This window comes from Pecten maximus, chromosome 5 (assembly GCF_902652985.1).
Source record: "Pecten maximus chromosome 5, xPecMax1.1, whole genome shotgun sequence".
In the NCBI taxonomy this organism is placed as follows: Eukaryota; Metazoa; Mollusca; class Bivalvia; order Pectinida; family Pectinidae; genus Pecten; species Pecten maximus.
The window spans coordinates 17235281-17257587 of NC_047019.1; the positions used below are offsets into that span (position 1 = coordinate 17235281).

The 22307-nt window shown below is 34.9% G+C and overlaps 1 protein-coding gene across 1 annotated transcript; it reads right to left on the reverse strand.

Moving 5' to 3' along the window:
• Window positions 1-8166: 8166 nt before the first annotated feature.
• LOC117328331 (organic cation transporter protein-like) lies at window positions 8167-22096 on the reverse strand. The gene is given in 11 exon segments (XM_033885857.1): window positions 8167-8266; window positions 9581-9738; window positions 10040-10221; window positions 10677-10903; window positions 11182-11394; window positions 11534-11660; window positions 11856-11977; window positions 11979-11999; window positions 18167-18270; window positions 19894-20119; window positions 21951-22096. Coding segments are annotated over 11 exon segments (1626 nt in total).
• Between the last annotated feature and the right edge of the window lie 211 nt (window positions 22097-22307).

Consider the following 22307-nt stretch of genomic DNA (forward strand, 5'->3'; position numbering starts at 1 on the left):
ATATGATATATGGTCCGACATTGATAATCGATATGATAGATGGTCCTACATTGGTAATCGATATGATAGATGGTCCTACATTGATAATCGATATGATAGATGGTCCTACATTGATAATCAATATGATAGATGGTCCTACATTGGTAATCGATATGATATATGATATATGGTCCGACATTGATAATCGATATGATAGATGGTCCTACAATGGTAATCGATATGATAGATGGTCCTACATTGGTAATCGATATGATAGATGGTCCTACATTGATAATCGATATGATAGATGGTCCTACATTGATAATCGATATGATATATGGTCCGACATTGATAATCGATATGACATATGATATATGGTCCGACATTGATAATCGATATGATATATGGTCCTACATTGATAATCGATATGATATATGGTCCTACATTGATAATCGATATGATATATGATACATGGTTCTCTACCTTGATGAACGATATGATGTGTCCTCTTCATTTCGTAACAACCGGTAAACATTTAAGCCACGTTTACTTAATGAATATAAATGGATTGTGTAAGGATATGTCTACTTTTCATTGGTGTACCTTGAATAACTATATCTAAAATATACAGAATAACTATATTGACGTTGTTCCCTTGCATATCAATTAAGCGTAATAAAGGTTATATAATGCCACGGAGCTTCTCCCAAATAGAAAAATAAAGCATTTATAAAAAAAAATCTGAGAGCGAGGCACATCGTTTTTGGTCATTTGGTCTTATGCTCATCGCCACACATAACCAAGATTTGTGTATATATCATATTATGTTGACTTGTGTTAAGCTCTACTAATGAAAAAGTCATATAGATATGTCATTGACTGTCCGAAAGATTAAATCGCTTTTTCTCCTTATTGGTATTTACCAGCTACTAATTACAATAGCCTCATTTGTAACATATCAGCCATTCACCAATATCCCGCAAGGTTCTGAACCAACGAGGTATCCAGTATATCTCCGTGTAATTAAGCAATTATAGGGTACAGTAGGAAACCAGGGTTATCTCTACTAACATGTAACGTTAAAAATAAGCCAAGAACATGTGTTAGGTGTGCAGCCGCATCAATGAAACGGCAAAATAAGAATTTAGAACATATCCTTATTATGATATTATAATCAAAAAACGTTTTCTCTTAAATCAATAAATATTTTCGATTTTTTCGGGTATGAGTTATTTGCATAAAATTAAGGAGTACAAATTTACCTTTTTCAGACAGTCTTTTGGCGCTTTCGCTAAGTAGGCCATCTGCCTTAGGGGTTTTTCATATTCTACTGCATGTGATTTTAATGGATAAATACTAATATCATGTTACGAGCCTGAACACATGTTTTAAGTAGACTCTGTTACACTATAATTGGTTAATTTATTCCGAATTCCTTGATTGACTCGCCGTTTATATCTTAGTTTTATGACAATTGACCACATCACTCCATAGTCTACCAGATGAAAAGGTCTTCTGGATGGTAAGCGCTTTGTCATTCGACTCTTAAGGCGTGTTGTCATCTATGAATGCGGCACATACAATTTCCGACATGCTTCTATTCTAAAGCATTGCAGACCAAATATTACATTATATATTATCGATATGGATGAGGACTCGTCCGGTCTATTCGTAAAAACGACAACATCTCACTTATATTTTGAAAAGGACTCTAAACATTTCTGCTATAATTCTATTTGTATGATAATGCCACTTCTATTGTTCTTAGTCCGGCGACTTTCGTTTTGATCCATTGAATATTTGGATGAAAAAATTAGTCACATAAGGCAGTCGGTGCCCACTTTCTTACTTATGCTATCATGCTATCTATGCACGTTCCTCACGTGACCTTAAGATGGAACACCCTCCCTCTCCCCTTACCTAAAGTGTAATGAAATTAAGTGCACACTGTAGTTATATTCTAAAGCGAAATTCTTCATGGTTCCTAAAAGGCAATATGCCTTACAAAGAAATGTCATTATATGGCTGCATTCTGGTTTTTTTTTAAATGAATAACAAGATTATAAGAAATCTAAGGAACACTCAGACTGAACACGGAGGTATGTACACACAACTTTACAAAACAAGATATATGTTTTGAAGGGATACTTTTTAATGGCCTTGACTTAACTTGGATCAAAGGTGACGTGTTCTATTTTTAAATTTGTCCGACCAAAACAGTTTAAACCAGTTACTTTACCTGGCGCAAGTATTTGATCAACAGCCCGGTACAAGTGCAACTGAAAGCGGACGCCAAATTCATGACATCTCGGATAATTACATTTTGCAAGAGAGGTGACTATACGGAACAGTCTAATGATACCTATTCGACAGAAGTAGAATCACTTCAATTCCAGCCTACACTGTCTGAAACATGATCTGCATTGCCAGTGGCAGAGGGCAAACCAGAAATGTAAAACTGAACTACGAGTTAAATGTTTTCTTTTCAAACGTAGAATGAAATTATATATTTCAAATAACATTTTTACCGGATGCGAATCTGAGGATGATACGATTTTATTTGTCGAAACCTCAAGTAAACGTTTTGTTAACTAGAAGAACCTTGTATAGTAAAGGACATTGTACACAAGGTTTCATTTCCTATCACAAAGATTTTATTGAAATAAATATATAGGTATTGGGCAAAGGGAAAATGCCTATATAAGTCCTCTCCATTCGGCGAAATGATGGACTGCATTTATAGATAGTATAATATCATAAATACCTATGTATACATATATAAGTCCTCTCCATTGGGTGGAATATGGACTGCATGTTTAGATACTATAATAACACTTAAATTAACTATAAAACGTCGTCTAGAAGGTAATTTAGCTCGAGTTCTACAATATCAGTGTTCAGTGGTTTATTGTTTTAAATATATATATATATTTTTTATTTTTTTTTATTTTATTTATTTTATTTTTTTGTGTGTGAAATTTTGGTGTTTGTGATATAAAATTACACTTTAATATAAGAGGTCACAAAATAATACGCATTACAGTTAACTGCTTGTGAAATTATGTAATATTCAACTTGGGCTCATATACATATTCACAATTGTAATTTTCAATATTATTGTCTTTAATACCAAATAGTACTTAGATAGTTAGATTCAACTGTAAAAAATACATTAGAACCGATTTGTACTAATAATGAATATCATGGCACATTCAAAAATCTGTTTTATTTTTGTTTAATATTGAAGATGTTACTGTATGGGAGAAAATTTACATTGTTTATCAACTGAGGGTCATTTCATTTTCTGAAACGTTCACACACCTCCTGAGTATAAATTGAGCAGTGTAAAAATAGTGCAGGTTTTTCTAACTTATGTAGCCAAACTGCACTTTTTTACACATGGTTATAACTGGCATATACAATTTTTTGGTAACTTACCAAACACGAATTGAAAGTCGTGTACATGTATTGCATGGAGTGTGGCATTTCATCAATCCAGTTTCAATTAACAAATCACTATGAAGAACACAGTCGTGACGGATAAGGAGAAACGCGAAAAACCTTGTTTGACAGATGCGATATGACTTATTGACGAAAGCCTGTTTAGATTGTATTATTATTATTACATGAAATATCATAGAATAGTATTATAATTCAATGACTTTATTTTATCTTACATTACATATATGTATCAGAGCTATTATTGAGGCCGTAACCAGAATTTCGGACAAAATGAATCGATTTTTCTTAGAAATCGATCGTGCTCTGGTAAAAAGCGCCCCACCAATCTTAACATCACATAAAATATGTCAATAGAGCCTATACAAAAGCTAGGATTGATGTTGAAATGGCGTCACAGAAAATCAACAGTGTATCACATCATGAATAATGATAATTGGATTTCGCTGAAATATGTACATAAAAAGGTACTTATTCATTATAAAAAAGATTTGTCGTTTATGATAAATACTCTGGATTTATACATGATTGCATTATATATGATAACACATGCGCTCAACACACGACATATCTGTAAACAAAGATTACCTCTGAAGTGAACCAGCGGCGGTTAAAAAGGGTAACAGCGTCAGTCACAAAACAAAATATGATCAAGTGTGCAAAAATAAAAATAAAAACCCAGAATTGCGTTAGGTAAGCAACATAGCACGATTCAAGTGCTTGTTGTTTGTTAACCTACTTTTGAACAATGCTTGTAAAAAAATGTCATTTTTTCATAGCTCTGAATTGACTTCGAGTTATCAAGCATTATGTCTCCTAACCATAACCCAATGTAAAAAAACAGGTATTCACGAACAGTGATCGTGTTTACAAATGAGTGACTCGTTTTTAAAACTGCTACGTGATGATATTAGCGCTCAATATGAGTTTGGTGGCTTCTCGAGTGGTTATTGAAAATTGATGCGAAATTCGGGAAGGCATGAAAAAGCATATCTGGAAGCGTATGAAAAAGAATGATTAATCTTTTTAGTGTGATGTCCTTTTAAAGTCTGAATGTCTACTAAAAGGGAGGTAATACAGATCAAACGTGAAAAATAATTCAAAGTTGTCTACCAATATAAATATGTGATAACACATTCTTTACATGAAGCCTAGAATGAATGGATATTCAAATGGTTCCACAAACAACATTCAAAGTACCGTGTACTTTCAACAATATTATCAGCAAAAAGAATACAAGTGATAAAAGTAAGATACATTCACTAGAGTTAGACAGTTTGATATAATCACTAGAGTTAGAGAGTTAGATACGGTCACTAGAGTTAGGTACAGTCACTAGAGTTAGGTACAGTCACTAGAGTTAGATATAGTCAGTAGAGTTATGTATAGTCACTAGAGTTATATATAGTCACTAGAGTTATATACAGTCGCTAGAGTTAGATATAGTCACTAGAGTTAGATACAGTCACTAGAGTTAGATATAGGCACTAGAGTTAGATATAGTCACTAGAGTTAGGTATAGTCACTAGAGTTAGATATAGTCACTAAAGTTATATACAGTCGCTAGAGTTAGATATAGGCACTAGAGTTAGATACGGTCACTAGAGTTAGGTATAGTCACTAGAGTTATATATAGTCACTAGAGTTATGTATAGTCACTAGAGTTAGATATAGTCACTAGAGTTAGATACAGTCACTAGAGTGAGATATAGTCACTAGAGTTAGATACAGTCACTAGAGTTAGGTATAGTCACTAGAGTTAGGTACAGTCACTAGAGTTAGATATAGTCACTAGAGTTAGATACAGTCACTAGAGTGAGATATAGTCACTAGAGTTATATACAGTCACTATAGTTAGATATAGTCACTAGAGTTAGATATAGTCACTAGAGTTAGGTATAGTCACTAGAGTTATATATAGTCACTAGAGTTATGTATAGTCACTAGAGTTAGATATAGTCACTAGAGTTAGATACAGTCACTAGAGTTAGATATAGTCACTAGAGTTAGATATAGTCACTAGAGTTAGGTACAGTCACTAGAGTTAGATATAGTCACTAGAGTTAGATATAGTCACTAGAGTTAGATATAGTCACTAGAGTTAGGTACAGTCACTAGAGTTAGATATAGTCACTAGAGTTAGATACATTTACTAGAGTTAGATAAAGTCACTAGAGTTAGATACGGTCACTAGAGTTAGATACGGTCACTAGAGTTAGATATAGTCACTAGAGTTAGATATAGTCACTAGAGTTAGATATAGTCACTAGAGTTAGGTACATTCACTAGAGTTAGATATAGTCACTAGAGTTAGATATAGTCACTAGAGTTAGATACGGTCACTAGAGTTAGATACGGTCACTAGAGTTAGATATAGTCACTAGAGTTAGATATAGTCACTAGAGTTAGGTACATTTACTAGAGTTAGATAAAGTCACTAGAGTTAGATACGGTCACTAGAGTTAGATACGGTCACTAGAGTTATATATAGTCACTAGAGTTAGATATAGTCACTAGAGTTAGATATAGTCACTAGAGTTAGATACAGTCACTAGAGTTAGATACAGTCACTAGAGTTAGATATAGCCACTAGAGTTAGGTATAGGCACTAGAGTTAGATATAGTCACTAGAGTTAGATATAGTCACTAGAGTTAGATACAGTCACTAGAGTTAGGTACAGTCACTAGAGTTATATACAGTCGCTACAGTTAGATATAGTCACTAGCGTTAGGTACAGTCACTAGAGTTATATATAGTCACTAGAGTTAGATATAGTCACTATAGTTATATATAGTCACTAGAGTTAGATATAGTCACTAGAGTTAGATATAGTCACTAGAGTTAGGTACAGTCACTAGAGTTAGATATAGTCACTAGAGTTAGATATAGTCACTAGAGTTAGATATAGTCACTAGAGTTAGGTACAGTCACTAGAGTTAGATATAGTCACTAGAGTTAGATATAGTCACTAGAGTTAGGTACATTCACTAGAGTTAGATATAGTCACTAGAGTTAGATATAGTCACTAGAGTTAGATACAGTCACTAGAGTTAGGTACATTCACTAGAGTTAGGTACAGTCACTAGAGTTAGGTACAGTCACTAGAGTTAGGTACAGTCACTAGAGTTAGATACAGTCACTAGAGTTAGATATAGTCACTAGAGTTAGGTACAGTCACTAGAGTTAGATATAGTCACTAGAGTTAGATATAGTCACTAGAGTTAGGTACATTCACTAGAGTTAGATATAGTCACTAGAGTTAGATATAGTCACTAGAGTTAGATACAGTCACTAGAGTTAGGTACATTCACTAGAGTTAGGTACAGTCACTAGAGTTAGGTACAGTCACTAGAGTTAGGTACAGTCACTAGAGTTAGATACAGTCACTAGAGTTAGGTACAGTCACTAGAGTTAGGTACATTCACTAGAGTTAGATATAGTCACTAGAGTTAGGTACAGTCACTAGAGTTAGATATAGTCACTAGAGTTATATACAGTCACTAGAGTTAGATATAGTCACTAGAGTTAGATATAGTCACTAGAGTTAGATACAGTCACTAGAGTTATATATAGTCACTAGAGTTAGATATAGGCACTAGAGTTAGGTACATTCACTAGAGTTAGATATAGTCACTAGAGTTAGATATAGTCACTAGAGTTAGGTACATTCACTAGAGTTAGATACAGTCACTAGAGTTAGATATAGTCACTAGAGTTAGATATAGTCACTAGAGTTAGATATAGTCACTGGAGTTATATATAGTCACTAAAGTTAGATAAAGTCACTAGAGTTAGGTACATTTACTAGAGTTAGATATAGTCACTAGAGTTAGATATAGTCACTAGAGTTAGGTACAGTCACTAGAGTTAGATATAGTCACTAGAGTTATATATAGTCACTAGAGTTAGATATAGTCACTAGAGTTAGGTACAGTCACTAGAGTTAGGTACAGTCACTGGAGTTATATATAGTCACTAGAGTTAGATACAGTCACTAGAGTTAGATACAGTCACTAGAGTTAGATATAGTCACTAGAGTTAGATACGGTCACTAGAGTTAGGTACAGTCACTAGAGTTAGATATAGTCACTAGAGTTAGATATAGTCACTAGAGTTAGATATAGTCACTAGAGTTAGATACAGTCACTAGAGTTAGATATAGTCACTAGAGTTAGGTACAGTCACTAGAGTTAGATATAGTCACTAGAGTTAGATATAGTCACTAGAGTTAGATATAGTCACTAGAGTTAGATATAGTCACTAGAGTTATATATAGTCACTAGAGTTAGATATAGGCACTAGAGTTAGGTACATTCACTAGAGTTAGATATAGTCACTAGAGTTAGGTACAGTCACTAGAGTTAGATATAGTCACTAGAGTTAGATATAGTCACTAGAGTTAGATACGGTCACTAGAGTTAGATATAGTCACTAGAGTTAGATATAGTCACTAGAGTTAGATACAGTCACTGGAGTTATATATAGTCACTGGAGTTAGATATAGTCACTAGAGTTAGATACGGTCACTAGAGTTAGATATAGTCACTAGAGTTAGATACAGTCACTAGAGTTAGATACAGTCACTAGAGTTATATACAGTCAGTATAATTAGATATAAAATGAACAGTTTTTCGTTATTATTTCAAATTTTCAAAATTTTAAAGTGACTTCTAACACGTGATAATCGACGCCAGGGTCCGAGAATGTCCCTATCATCATCCAAAGTATCATAATTTTGTTGCGATATGGACTCCCTGGGAGATACCTGATTCTGTATCAAATGCCTTGTTGTCATAGTCAAGCTGTGGTTCGTATTTTTCCGACGACCTGAAATGACAATTTAAGTATCATCTACGGCGTAATTCTTATTTTTGGAAGTATTTCTATAAATCATTTACTATATATGCAAGTTATGCAAATAGCTGATTTGATGCTGTAACACATTAATTTTCTATTGTAATTTTTATTCCGTTTGGGTTATGTCCCTTTATGGGGCCTTTTTATCCTGTTGGGGGTCCCAGAGCATACATCACTTGCTGGTCGGTGATTGGCTGTTTACTTTTTTACACTTGAAACAATTTTTTCATCATCGCCATTTTGTTTTTACGCATGTAACACTAAACCTAAAATTAAGCTATTTCGAAGCCCACCCTCATTTCACCCTTTTACAAGTAATATGGTTTTGGGTAATTCTGTCAAATATCCACTAATGATGTAAATTGTCATAGCAATTTGTATTTTGTTCTATGTCGGTGTAATTCTGTCGAATATCCACCCAAGGATGTAAATTGTCATACGATTTGTATGTTGTTCTCTGTCGGTGTAATTTTGTCGAATACCCACCTGAGGATGTACATTGTCATACGATTTGTATTTTGTTCTAATACTGATGCGGAATTAGCCATCTTATGATGAGCTTTTCAAAATATGTCTGATGATATTAATTTTCATGTTTCTATAATAAATTGTCATCTTGTATAAGATGGCCTTTTAAATTCAATCATTGGTTTTAGTTTTATGTGGAGCATGCATAAATATAATTATACATGTAGATATGAAATCGAATTGTATATAGTATTATGTAGACATGTTTTCTCTCGACCAAACGTCTGACGTTTGGCAAACTAGGGTCATGTATAAGGCACAAAACACATAACAATACCAAGGGGATGATTTTCTAAACCGCATGATATTACTCTTCCTTCGAGTTTCTTGAAATATACTGCTGTCTACTCATGCTCTAGTGTAACGATGTACAATCTATTTACCCAAACCACTTAATTCAATTGCATATTACTGTTCCATCCCTTTCAAAATTGCTCTGACTATCCTGGTTACGGACCTTTCCTTTGTTTATAAAAGTGTCTTGTGTAGAAGATAAATATTGAATATGACAATAAAACGTAATGTGGAATGTTTTATCAAGTTAAAACGCATTCAAAGAATTTATCAATATAAATTAATGTATATGAGTGACAGTTATCTCAGTTTTAGTTTCCAAATAATCTCAATTAAATAACACTATTAACTGATATTTCTATCATCTCAACTGTGATTTCATTTTCTTCATTAAAGCGAATGACAAGTCCGTGACGCCTATCAATGTTTACTGTAGCTTCGGAACTATTTAGTTGTACTTACTCTTTCCTACCGAATCGTCTTCCGTCCTCAAGAGTTTCGGGAAGATCTTTGTTGTTAGTTTCCGGCAACCATAATGACAATATCCCAGCTACAACAGACGCCCCACCGAACACCACCAGGGGTAACGCGCGTCCTAAATTACCCTCTACCACCTTACTCTTCAATCAAAAGAAATGATTGTTTACAGTTAATTATTAATGTTAGAAATTATACACATTAAGCATTATTTGATTATAAGTTTGATTGGATATAGCTATTCTTTTTCTTTTTTGTTTATTTATCTTTTATTATTATTTTTTTAAGAACACAACACAACTGTTATCATAGAAAAACGTGAAAACAATGACTGATATACCAGTTAGTGGTAACAACGATACAAATCACTTTATGAAATAGCATGTGAACTATACTGCACACATGATAATTAACGCTTTTTAATAAAATATCACCTCAACATACCAGGTCGGCTATGTACGGCGCAATCATGCCCCCTATACGAGCGCACGAGGAGCTGGCACCCATTCCGGCGTTCCTTACAACGGTTGGGTATAACTCTGCTGACCACACATATATGACAGCGAAGGCAGCGGCTATTCCAACCTTACCCAACATGGCCAGAGTGACAGTAATGGGCTGGAGACCTGTAGAGTGATATTTCAATTGTATGATTTTATTTCAATGTCAGACTATAAGAAAGGTTCATATTATTTACAGTGCATCAATAACGTCTGGCATATATCAAACATTTATGCCAGCATTTATGTTCATTTATTTTTCTACTATTGTACATTACTAAACATAGTGAAATCAAACCACAACCCTAGTCCTTTACACGAATGAAGACATTATAGAAACTTACAGGGCCAAGATTCCTCCATATTACTTAGCAAAAGAAATATCTTAACTTGAAGTTCTTGATATCAAAATATTATGACAAATGCAGACTATGATCAATCTAGGATCTATATTTTCACCGCATTACAATAACCTCCAAGGATACAAGAAGATGGTAGGCATTTGTTGTCATAACGATCTTTTGAGAACATAGAGAAACATAAGAAAAATTACATTGAAAACAAAATATCTGCAAACTTACTTTCGTCTGCGTAAAGCATGGGGAAGAGAGTAACAATACAAGCAACGCCACCAATTATCATGCATGAGGCATGCAGAAGACGTCTGCCTACCCGGTCAAGTAGAAGGAGACATAGCGTATAGGCGGGAAACTCCACTAGGCCGGACACCAGAAAATTGATGTAGAAATCACCTCCGAGGTTTCCAGTGTTCAAAGAAAGTCCGTAGTAAACCATGCTGACTACTCCCCTGATAAAGGAAATATTTTCTAGATTCATTTCACCTGCCCGACAGAGGTGCTTTTCCGCGGATACTCTGTGTTCCTCTTATATTAAGCTCCCCAAGTGCTTCTTTCTTGGTCAACAAAAGTCATTAATAAAAACTCCTGTAACTTTTTTTGCAATTGTCGTAAAATAAATTCAGTTTAAGCTTTTCAATATCTTTTGTTGCTAGTATATATAGCATAATGTATTACATTTGTTAAAATCATTGAAATATACGGCGAAATATTTGAATACCAGAATTACCAATTAAAGAATATGATGAGTGTCCTTATAAGGAGAACACGTGACGTAAACAGGTGCCATAGGCGACCAGATTCCGGTTCTCCTATGGATTCAGCAGTCAGAATATTCTCTGGAATCGTCACCTTGTTTACCCTGGCCGCCTTCTGGATGATCTTGTTGGCCTCCTCGATTTTACCTTGACTGATCAGCCATCTCGGTGACTCAGGGATAAACCTAAACACAAAACAGAAAGACACGTGATTTCAAGTAATTATTTTTAAACTTTCCTTCTTAGTAAAAAGTTCAAAATCAGTAATAAAATTGGTTTGACTTGCTAAACTTACGGATTTCTATATACATAAACAGTACATACCACCAGTAAAGAAGAAAGAATGCCGAGGGAGCGGCACATGCAATCTGAATAGACTTCCACTCCTTGAAGGCATAGCCTACTCCACCCAATATGACAATGCCCAAGGCAAAGAAATACTCGATGACAATACCGGCCCACATCCTTTTGGAGGGACCAACGAGTTCCATGCCTAATAAATATATCCGTTAAACACATTTTGAACTACATGTAAATCAACCTTTAATTAATAATATCAAAATTTTATCTTTTAATATTTAACAGAATTATTGGAACTAGTTATGGAAGGGAATCGTTCACTGGAATAGTAGCATACCAACGACAAATGCAGTCATGAACATCCCAGCGCATGATGCTCCTATAAGGAACCGAAGAATACAGAAGGTAGTGAAATCCGGAGCCCATGCTAAACTTAGCGTTGTTCCAAGTAGCATCAAAAAGGAGATACAATGTCTTTTTCCTTCCAATTCTGTGTGGAAAATCAAAATTAATATTAGACGTTATATGTATAAACTAGCATTGACTTTACAGCAAGATTGCTTGATGAAGGGTATTTGAGATGTATTTTGATGACTTATAGGCGTTCCGGAGAATACGAAACTATCAACGTGTCGTGTAGAACAGGCTTTCAATATGTTTATTAACTCCTGATTGAATATTGTGTCTACTTTATATAAGTATCCAACGGGGAAATAGACATGTAGCTTCAGAGATGCATTTGCAGGCAATGGGTAAAACATCGTCAAACAACAACAACGTTAAGTGAAATAATTAATCGTGCCAGAATCGCATTAAAGATAGAAACAATCAAATTATTTTGAAAAGTACTAAAGATTGAAATTAATCTAACTTAACAAATATCTCTTTCAAGTGAATGTCTGTTATAAAGCTAAGTCATTTGCCTCTTACTTCTAAAATGTTGGATCAATTGGTCTTGGTAAACGCCAAACCATTGTGGAAAATATATATAAATGTATGTCACATTCATGTTTAAAAATGCATTGCTATTGTATGACTGCTTCATTTAATAACAGTATGCTTGAAACATTGATGTCACACTTATGTATTCCATAAAGTTTGTTTATAAGACATTAATTGTTCTGTCAACAAACTATTTTTCATTAACAAACTGAAAGGTACCTTATTGCATGATTAAATTATGTGGTTTTAGATATATATCCAATATGCCAACGTCATTTTGGATGGCTAGAAAGTACTGTAAACACAGTTGGCAACGAATGCGTGGCTCCATGATTGTTTTTCCTTGCTGAGGTCATGTTTTCGTATACGCCTCAAATTGACATTTGATCCATGAACACGTATCCTAATATGGAATTTCATGTATGTTTAAGTTCCAGAAATTGACCGTGATCAAGACAAAACAGAAGATGGATAGACGTTAACGAATGTAAGTAAATGAAGCATGATCTTTTTATTGTATTTATGTATGGTGACGGAAGCGCTGTGGTTGTTTGTTTGATAGGATATATATTTTTTGTTTTTTACTATTATCCTTATTTATCATATAGATCCTGTGCATGCATCGTCACAAAAGTAATACTTCAAGTTTTAAATAAGGACGCAACATTAAAGATAACTGAAAATGATGTTTTTGTTTTCTTTTATAATGCAATATAGAGACCAAATCAAAGGATATTGTTATACCACCATTATTCGATTAAGCATTTTATTACTAAAAAAGTCATCAATCAAACTTACTCCGATTATTTATGATTGACGTCATTTTAAGATTTAATTACATGATCGGTTATGACATTAATCCTTTACCTGAGTGTAGGTTAAGTTAATTCTTTACCTGAGCGTAGATGAAATTAACTCTTTACCTGAATATAGGTTACATTAATCCTTTACCTAGTGTAGGTTACGATAATTCTTTACTTGGGCGTAGGTTATGTTATTCCTTTACCTGAGTGTAGGTTACGTTAAAGCACGAAATGAAAAAAAAGTAAATACACTGTATGACCTTGTCCTAATTTTGGCAAACTCAGCAATGGATTTTACGAATACACCTATTTATGTATATATAAGTACGTTGAAAAGCGTTAAGTACACACAGACATAAAACAGAGCCGTTTTGTTTGCTTGACAAAGACAAATACATGCCCAAAATTTCTATCAAAATGTGCTTGTCGAGACCACATCGACGTGTTTTCAGACATTTTTTCTGTGTCCTCAATTGAAATTATATGGCGCGTACAGTTTTAACACAAGGTATCTTAGAAACATAACTGGACACAAACTAGCGCCTATAAACATTAAGACGGTGTTGAGTAAAACAGCAGAGACAGTAATTATATTTCAAAATCGACACAACGAGGAAAAAATACAAGCATAGGTCTGCGTAGAGACCACATAAAAGTTACAAGGGCAATAAAAGCAGGCTTCCAGAAGGAGAAGCGTCTTCGGTGTCACCGATGATACCCGACATGTCATATAGGTCTAATCAACGACACCTGACATGTCATTTAGGTCTAATCGACGACACCTGACATGTCATATAGGTCTAATCGACGACACCTGACATGTCATAAAGGTCTAATCGACGACACCTGACATGTCATAAAGGTCTAATCGACGACACCTGACATGTCATAAAGGTCTAATCGACGACACCTGACATGTCATATAGGTCTGATCGACGACACCTGACATGTCATAAAGGTATAATCGACGACACCTGACATGTCATAAATGTATAATCGACGACACCTGACATGTCATAAAGGTCTAATCGACGACACCTGACATGTCATAAAGGTCTAATCGACGACACCTGACATGTCATAAAGGTCTAATCGACGACACCTGACATGTCATATAGGTCTAATCGACGACACATGATATGTCATATAGGTCTAATCGACGATACCTGACATGTCATATAGGTCTAATCGACGACACCTGACATGTCATAAAGGTATAATCGACGACACCTGACATGTCATTAAGGTCTAATCGACGACACCTGACATGTCATATAGGTCTAATGGACGACACATGACATGTCATATAGGTCTAATGGACGACACCTGACATGTCATATAGGTCTAATGGACGACACCTGACATGTCATATAGGTCTGATCGACGACACCTGACATGTCATATAGGTCTGATCGACGACACCTGACATGTCTTAAAGATCTAATCGACGACAACTGACATGTCATAAAGGTCTAATCGACGACACCTGACTAGTCATAAAGGTATAATCGACGACACCTGACATGTCATAAAGGTCTAATCGACGACACCTGACATGTCATAAAGGTCTAATCGACGACACCTGACATGTCATAAAGGTTTAATCGACGACACCTGACATGTCATATAGGTCTAATCGACTACACCTGACATGTCTTAAAGGTCTAATCGACGACACCTGACATGTCATAAAGGTCTAATCGACGACACCTGACATGTCATATAGGTCTAATCGACTACACCTGACATGTCTTAAAGGTCTAATCGACGACACCTGACATGTCATATAGGTCTAATCGACGACACCTGACATGTCATAAAGGTCTAATCGACTACACCTGACATGTCATAAAGGTCTAATCGACTACACCTGACATGTCATATAGGTCTAATCGACGACACCTGACATGTCATATAGGTCTGATCGACGACACCTGACATGTCATAAAGGTCTAATCGACGACACCTGACATGTCATATAGGTCTAATCGACGACACCTGACATGTCATATAGGTCTAATCGACGACACCTGACATGTCATAAAGGTCTAATCGACGACACCTGACATGTCATAAAGGTCTAATCGACGACACCTGACATGTCATATAGGTCTAATCGACGACACCTGACACGTCATAAAGGTCTAATCGACGACACATGACATGTGTTAAAGGTCTAATCGACGACACCTGACATGTCATAAAGGTCTAATCGACGACACCTGACATGTCATATAGGTCTAATCGACGACACCTGACATGTCATAAAGGTCTAATCGACGACACCTGACATGTCATAAAGGTTTAATCGACGACACCTGACATGTCATATAGGTCTAATCGACTACACCTGACATGTCTTAAAGGTCTAATCGACGACACCTGACATGTCATAAAGGTCTAATCGACGACACCTGACATGTCATATAGGTCTAATCGACTACACCTGACATGTCTTAAAGGTCTAATCGACGACACCTGACATGTCATATAGGTCTAATCGACGACACCTGACATGTCATAAAGGTCTAATCGACTACACCTGACATGTCATAAAGGTCTAATCGACTACACCTGACATGTCATATAGGTCTAATCGACGACACCTGACATGTCATATAGGTCTGATCGACGACACCTGACATGTCATAAAGGTCTAATCGACGACACCTGACATGTCATATAGGTCTAATCGACGACACCTGACATGTCATATAGGTCTAATCGACGACACCTGACACGTCATAAAGGTCTAATCGACGACACATGACATGTGTTAAAGGTCTAATCGACGACACCTGACATGTCATAAAGGTCTAATCGACGACACCTGACATGTCATATAGGTCTAATCGACGACACATGACATGTCATATAGGTCTAATGGACGACACCTGACATGTCATAAAGGTCTAATCGACGACACCTGACATGTCTTAAAGGTCTAATCGACGACACCTGACATGTCATAAAGATCTAATCGACGACACCTGACATGTCATAAGGGTCTAATCGACGACACCTGACATGTCATATAGGTCTGATCGACGACACCTGACATGTCTTAAAGGTCTAATCGACGATACCTGACATGTCATATAGGTATAATCGACGACACCAGCTATGTAAATTTAGGCGGTATCCGTGTTAAGTCACAATTTATGAACGAAGTTAGTGACAACAAAACAATTAGGCATATTAACAAACTTTGTTATCAATAGATTATCAGTACACAGGCCAAATAAAAAAACAAATTCATGTGACATTCACGTGAAAAGAAATCACATCAATTTCACGTGACGTACTTTTGTCTGTGTAGTAAGATGGTCGTCATGAGGTTGATAACGACCGATGTACGAGACAGATCTATAAAGATGTTTAGTGTTGAATATCAAGGTCTATGTTGTATATTTATGTGTGTGTGTCAGTTTAACAAATATATAATTTTATTTTTACTTTAATTAAACGACCATAAATTAAACATATAAAATCACTCACTCTTTCACAAATTCCATGATAAATGTTTTGTCATTTAAATGATTCCTGTATGTCGCCCCATAAATTTTGTGTCTGTATTACAAGTATTCCTAATTCATAAGGTCAAGGCAGACATGTAAATACATATGTAAAGCCACGGTTTTACGATGCCACTATGAACCTGGTTTCTGACCGAATGTTGAGGTACAGGTACGGTATGTTATTCATACCACACTGTACCATGATTTACATGAATCTAATATAAAATTACATTAGATCAACGACAATATGGAAGCTTTGGTAGTGTTCAAGTTTAGTTTTACATATGTACACCCATCGCCGGTAACCAACGGTCCTGGCCGGCACGTGACGATGATGTAAGCAACAGTTTAAGCTACCTATAGGGCTACGTAATGGTCCCTGTGCATCTAATATGAAATCATTTAGCGATATATTATATTTTATTACAAATGTCCAAGATAAATAAGACATAATTAAGGGTCAATTCTCAGCGCTGATCTCAACGTATATTAATATTCTACCAGAAATTGATATAAAATTGGTTATGGCTATTTAGTATTAAGATCAATAAACAAAAATAAAAGGTAAATAGTATAGTTAAAGGGCCAAAAGGAAACACGGTATACATCTACAGTTAGACCTGTATCAGTTTTAGAAGGTACATTGCATCCATTCATTAAATACATCGTAAAATATTATAACCGTATTTTGTACTTTACATCTATTATCCCACATAGGAAAACAGATACGGCGTGGAATGGTTTCTCACTAGTTATACAATTGACGTTGTCGGAGTGTTTCGACGCAGTTTGTTATCTGGAGCGAAAGTCACTGAAAGAATAATTTTTTGTCAAATTAATATTATTTTATATAAGCATCCCATTTAATAAACAAGAAGAACCAAGTTCGTTAAGTTTTTGATAATCGGTAAAAAATCAAGTATAACATTATGTATCGTAAAAGGCACTGTTAGTGGCTAACGAACTTTAAGAAGAAAATCAAAATTTAGGTGTTAAGGACCCAACGATAAAACATCAACATTTCTTAATATGAATTTCGGATTATCTTTAATCTTAGATAACAATAGTAGAATACATAATCTAAATGCTACTTGCCATACATTTCAAAGGATAATATCGGCATTGTAAAATACTAACATGTTAATGGTGTGGATAGATTTTGTTAATTTTCCATACCCAATTGTTTCATTAAAATTTGTTTTGATATTATTGCCCAGTATATTTCTTGTTTTATACATATCGGTACATACATTAACCTGGTGTAAGACTGGTATCACGAATCTTAAACATACTTTCGCAATCATTTAATGCTAGAAAATTGATGGAAACATAATAAAGCAGTTGAATAAAGTACGTGTATAATTGTTGTATGTGAATTACCAACATGTACTTACATATCTGACAAAGATCCCAAGCCTATAGCCCCTACCAACACACCACCGAAAAATATCATCTGAGCATGGGACGTCTTCAATTTGTCTTCACACACGATGTTTTGCTGGAGAAAAATGAAAAATTAAACATGAATACATAAATCATAGAAAACTAACACCATACAAGAGACAAATGATTCCCAAAAGAGAAATAAATGTATGCCTTAAGTAAGCTGTGTCCAATTATATTCCTGCAATTAAAACCAGCAAAAACGGTTTCATATGGAATCTTGACAATTATAGTTTTCTTTCTAATTCTGTCTTGCACATATCTTTGTGAGAGGTTAACGACAATCTATTTCTTTATCTTAACACATGTTATAAAGTTGAGCGATGCGACGGTTTTACGCTCCAGACCGATATTTTATACTCCCCTTTTCCTTTTGTGTTTTTTTATGATGACTGCGGTATTCCGCCCACAATGTATATAACCCCTTAATATCTATTAGCAAACTATTGTATATCCTAAAAAAAAGATTCATTGAGAAAACAAGATTGCGGAAAGAAAGATAAGATATGATCCATAGAAAAACGACGACAGCATATAGAAATAGGCGGGTTATGTCAGGTATTTAATGACGACAGAACTACTAGGAATATTAAAGATAATCGGACATGTTGAACTTCATATCTCCAAACGAGATCATTTTGTAGCAATAAAACTTCAGCTTCATTATCCGGCACCTATTAATACCTTTGTGTTACTAGTTTTTTCGACATGAGTAAACATATATCAAGGGAATCGAATCATTCGGAAAATGTTTACATGTTAGATAGGAATTTGGTTATGTTTATTTTCTTTAACGTCCTATTAACTGCCAGGGTCATTTAAGGACGTGCCAGGTTTGGGAGGTGGAGGGAAGCCGGAGTACCAGGAGAAACAATTCCGACCTACGATCAGTACCAGACAATTGCCCCACGTGGGTTTCGAACTCGCAACCCAGAGATGGAGGGTTAGTGATAAAAGTGTCGGGACACATAAAGCATACGGTAACTAAACAGTCAAAGTCATATGTATCCTATTGGAATACCAATAGTTCATTAGAAGATCGTGTCACCAAACTCAACAAAGATTTTGTCACCCGAAAATTCAATAAGCCTCGCGATTTCATCCTCGGTTCATTTCATCTTGGTCTTAGCCGTGTATTTAACGAAATATTCTATTGTATATGTCTTATGTCTCAAAAATGAAGCCCTATCATCTTGAAATTTTGAACATCACCGCCTTGGAAAAGAAATCCCACCGGCTTGGAAATAGATCCCCACCATACCGGCTTGGAAATAGATCCCCAAAATCTTGAATATGAAACCCTGCTCTCTTTGAAATATAAACCACATTATCTTGGAATTGAAGTACTAAGAGAACAAATATGTAATTTAATTATAGAATGCGATAGAATATAGTGAAAGTTAGAAAAGCTTGTGTTCTACTGGAGTGGATAGTCAAGAATGATGGAAGGATCTTCGGAGTTTTTCAAAATCAGCATTCCATTCATTAATTTCACTTTTGGAGTTCAAAATATTACAATACGATTTAATACTACTAAATATGGTAATAAGAATTAAAATATGTTTCAAATGACCAATGATTAGTGGTGCATGTGTTATCATGTATCGTATATTCTTCGTACATCATCACACAAAGGTGACATGCATTTACAATTGAATGCGACCATATCAGAACTTACCTCCGACGTGAAGGTCTTGATGAAGATGCTCTTGTCGTAAACCCAACTCGTACAGGCCTTTAGGTCGGTAGAGTTATCATCACCGTCGTACGACCGATCATACAGGTCACACTTGGCGTAATCCAGGGTTTCGTCCGTCGACGGCGGCACGAGTCGATTGACCAAAGCTTCATGAGATGGACTTTGGATGGCAAATGTATCGTTAGGGTACCCTGGTATGGCACATCTGTAAACAAATATCTGAAATCAACTTCCATTGAAAATAGAGGAATGCAATTTGACTTCCCCCAAAATAAGTCGCACAAAATTCATAAGAAAATGAAAATCTAAATAGTTTTTCTATACTGAATATTTCTTCATGGTCGAGAATGTTAATGATTTTGACACATCTGTTTTACTCGGCACTTTTACGTGACTATGTATTGGTTCTGTTGAGATATTGTTGGTTTTACGAGACGTATACTGATGTTATTATGGTTCGTTATCAGATAGGGTGAGATAGAAAGAATCATTGAAGATAGTTCCGATTTAGTATAAATATAATGCATATAATACATTATATTATGTAACATTACCTTCATGGAGCTTCTCTGTTTTATAATGGTAATTCTACCATTACAAGAGTGATAAAAAAGGAATCAAGTATGTTTCCTTGGTATAAAGATTTCCCTCGTTTAATTATCTCGACATGTCTGCTATCTCTATAAATACGATATTTTACAATGTTAACAAAACTGCTCTTCAGCTGTCTCAGTGTGTTGGTCTGAGTGGTTCTTATTAAAAGACACACATGCTTTTCTATGCTTTTAATATACAATATTTAAAAAACATTCATTTCCAGGATGATATTTGATGTCTTTTGTAAACTTATCAGAATCATTAACATCATATCGCAATAAATGCATCGTCGCCATCGCTTCATGAATCAGTTAAATATGTTTTGATGAATCGTTAGCAAGCGGTTTCAAATTATCCGTACATGTAATATCAAAGAAAAAATAATTTGTAACTGTGTTATTTACTTCATGAAAAATAACTTTAAAATAGGTTTTGTCTTAAAATGCCATGTAAGCTTATAGTTTAGTTTAAACTGTGTTTTATTTGTCAATTTTCATTTATATACATACAACATATAAATTATACAAAACGGAATCAGAAACAAGTGTCAAGACACTTATTTAGCTTATAGTTTTCAGAACACTTGAGTATATCAATCCCTAAAATAAGACATGTGTTTTAAACAGTTGCTCTTATTCATACCTTTCAACGTGAGTTAGGTTTTTTTTGTTTTTTTTCTTGAGAAAGTGTTAACTTAAGACTAAAATTTAATATTGATGCGTCATAAAACAACATTGCTTTATATTACTTCATAGCTACATGTCATTTCGTCTATACGAATGGCGGAATGAGTATTATACAATTCAATACGCAATTAACTACAATATCTTTAATATATTTCTTGATTTAAGTACTTGCATGAAGGCACTTTTCATTTACAAGATGACAGATGCAATGTTAGGAAAACAGATTAGTGTTTAACAAGAAACTAATGAGTAATAGATAAAAAAAAAACCTGTTTGTTGACCTTTCAAACCTGTTAATGTCATATCTAACTTACGTTTCTAACTTACGTAGGTCAACAACATGGTGAGTGATAGGATATAGGGGCGGGATTAAAACAGATATACATTAGTCATAAGGCCATCACGCTTCGGCGCACACGTACGTACTCTGACAATACATACAAACAAGCATGGCGTTAGCAATTCTTTGTAGTATCGGCTTTTTCGATAAGTTTTGAAAATGCAATTGGAAGCATAATGAAGTAGGTCATTTTGTTATTTTTAAAACTGAATTAACACTTAGAGGATTAATGGAAGATGTTTTGAAGATTATGACCTATGAAAGGATAATTTTCCGTATTACATCACCGACTGCTAATGCTGTGGATATCTTAGGCATTTAAATCCTTTATTTGATAATATTTGTGTACTTCTGTTACATTAACATAATTCCAAAACAAGATTATATAGATTTAACCACATCACTATCCTTACCTGTGATCTGGAATTCCTAGAACAAACACGCTCATTACCATATGGAATGCAGACATCAAATGGGGCAGGCATAACAGCAGAAAAACACATTTCTGGTAAAATCCGAATTCTCCAATAATGCCCAAAATTTCGTCGAACTTCTTCATTTTTATTTTTTCAAAATACTTATAAAAAGCTTTTTGACTCGTATGGTATATATCCGTGTGCTTATATCAAAGCACATCCCTGTAATAACTGGTAGAGATTGACGCGAGACAAATATCACTGTAATATATGCGTGCGCATGGGACGTCAGATCGTTGGACAATGCTAATATATGCATAAAACAAGGATAAAAACGTTCCATGTTAAAGCGCG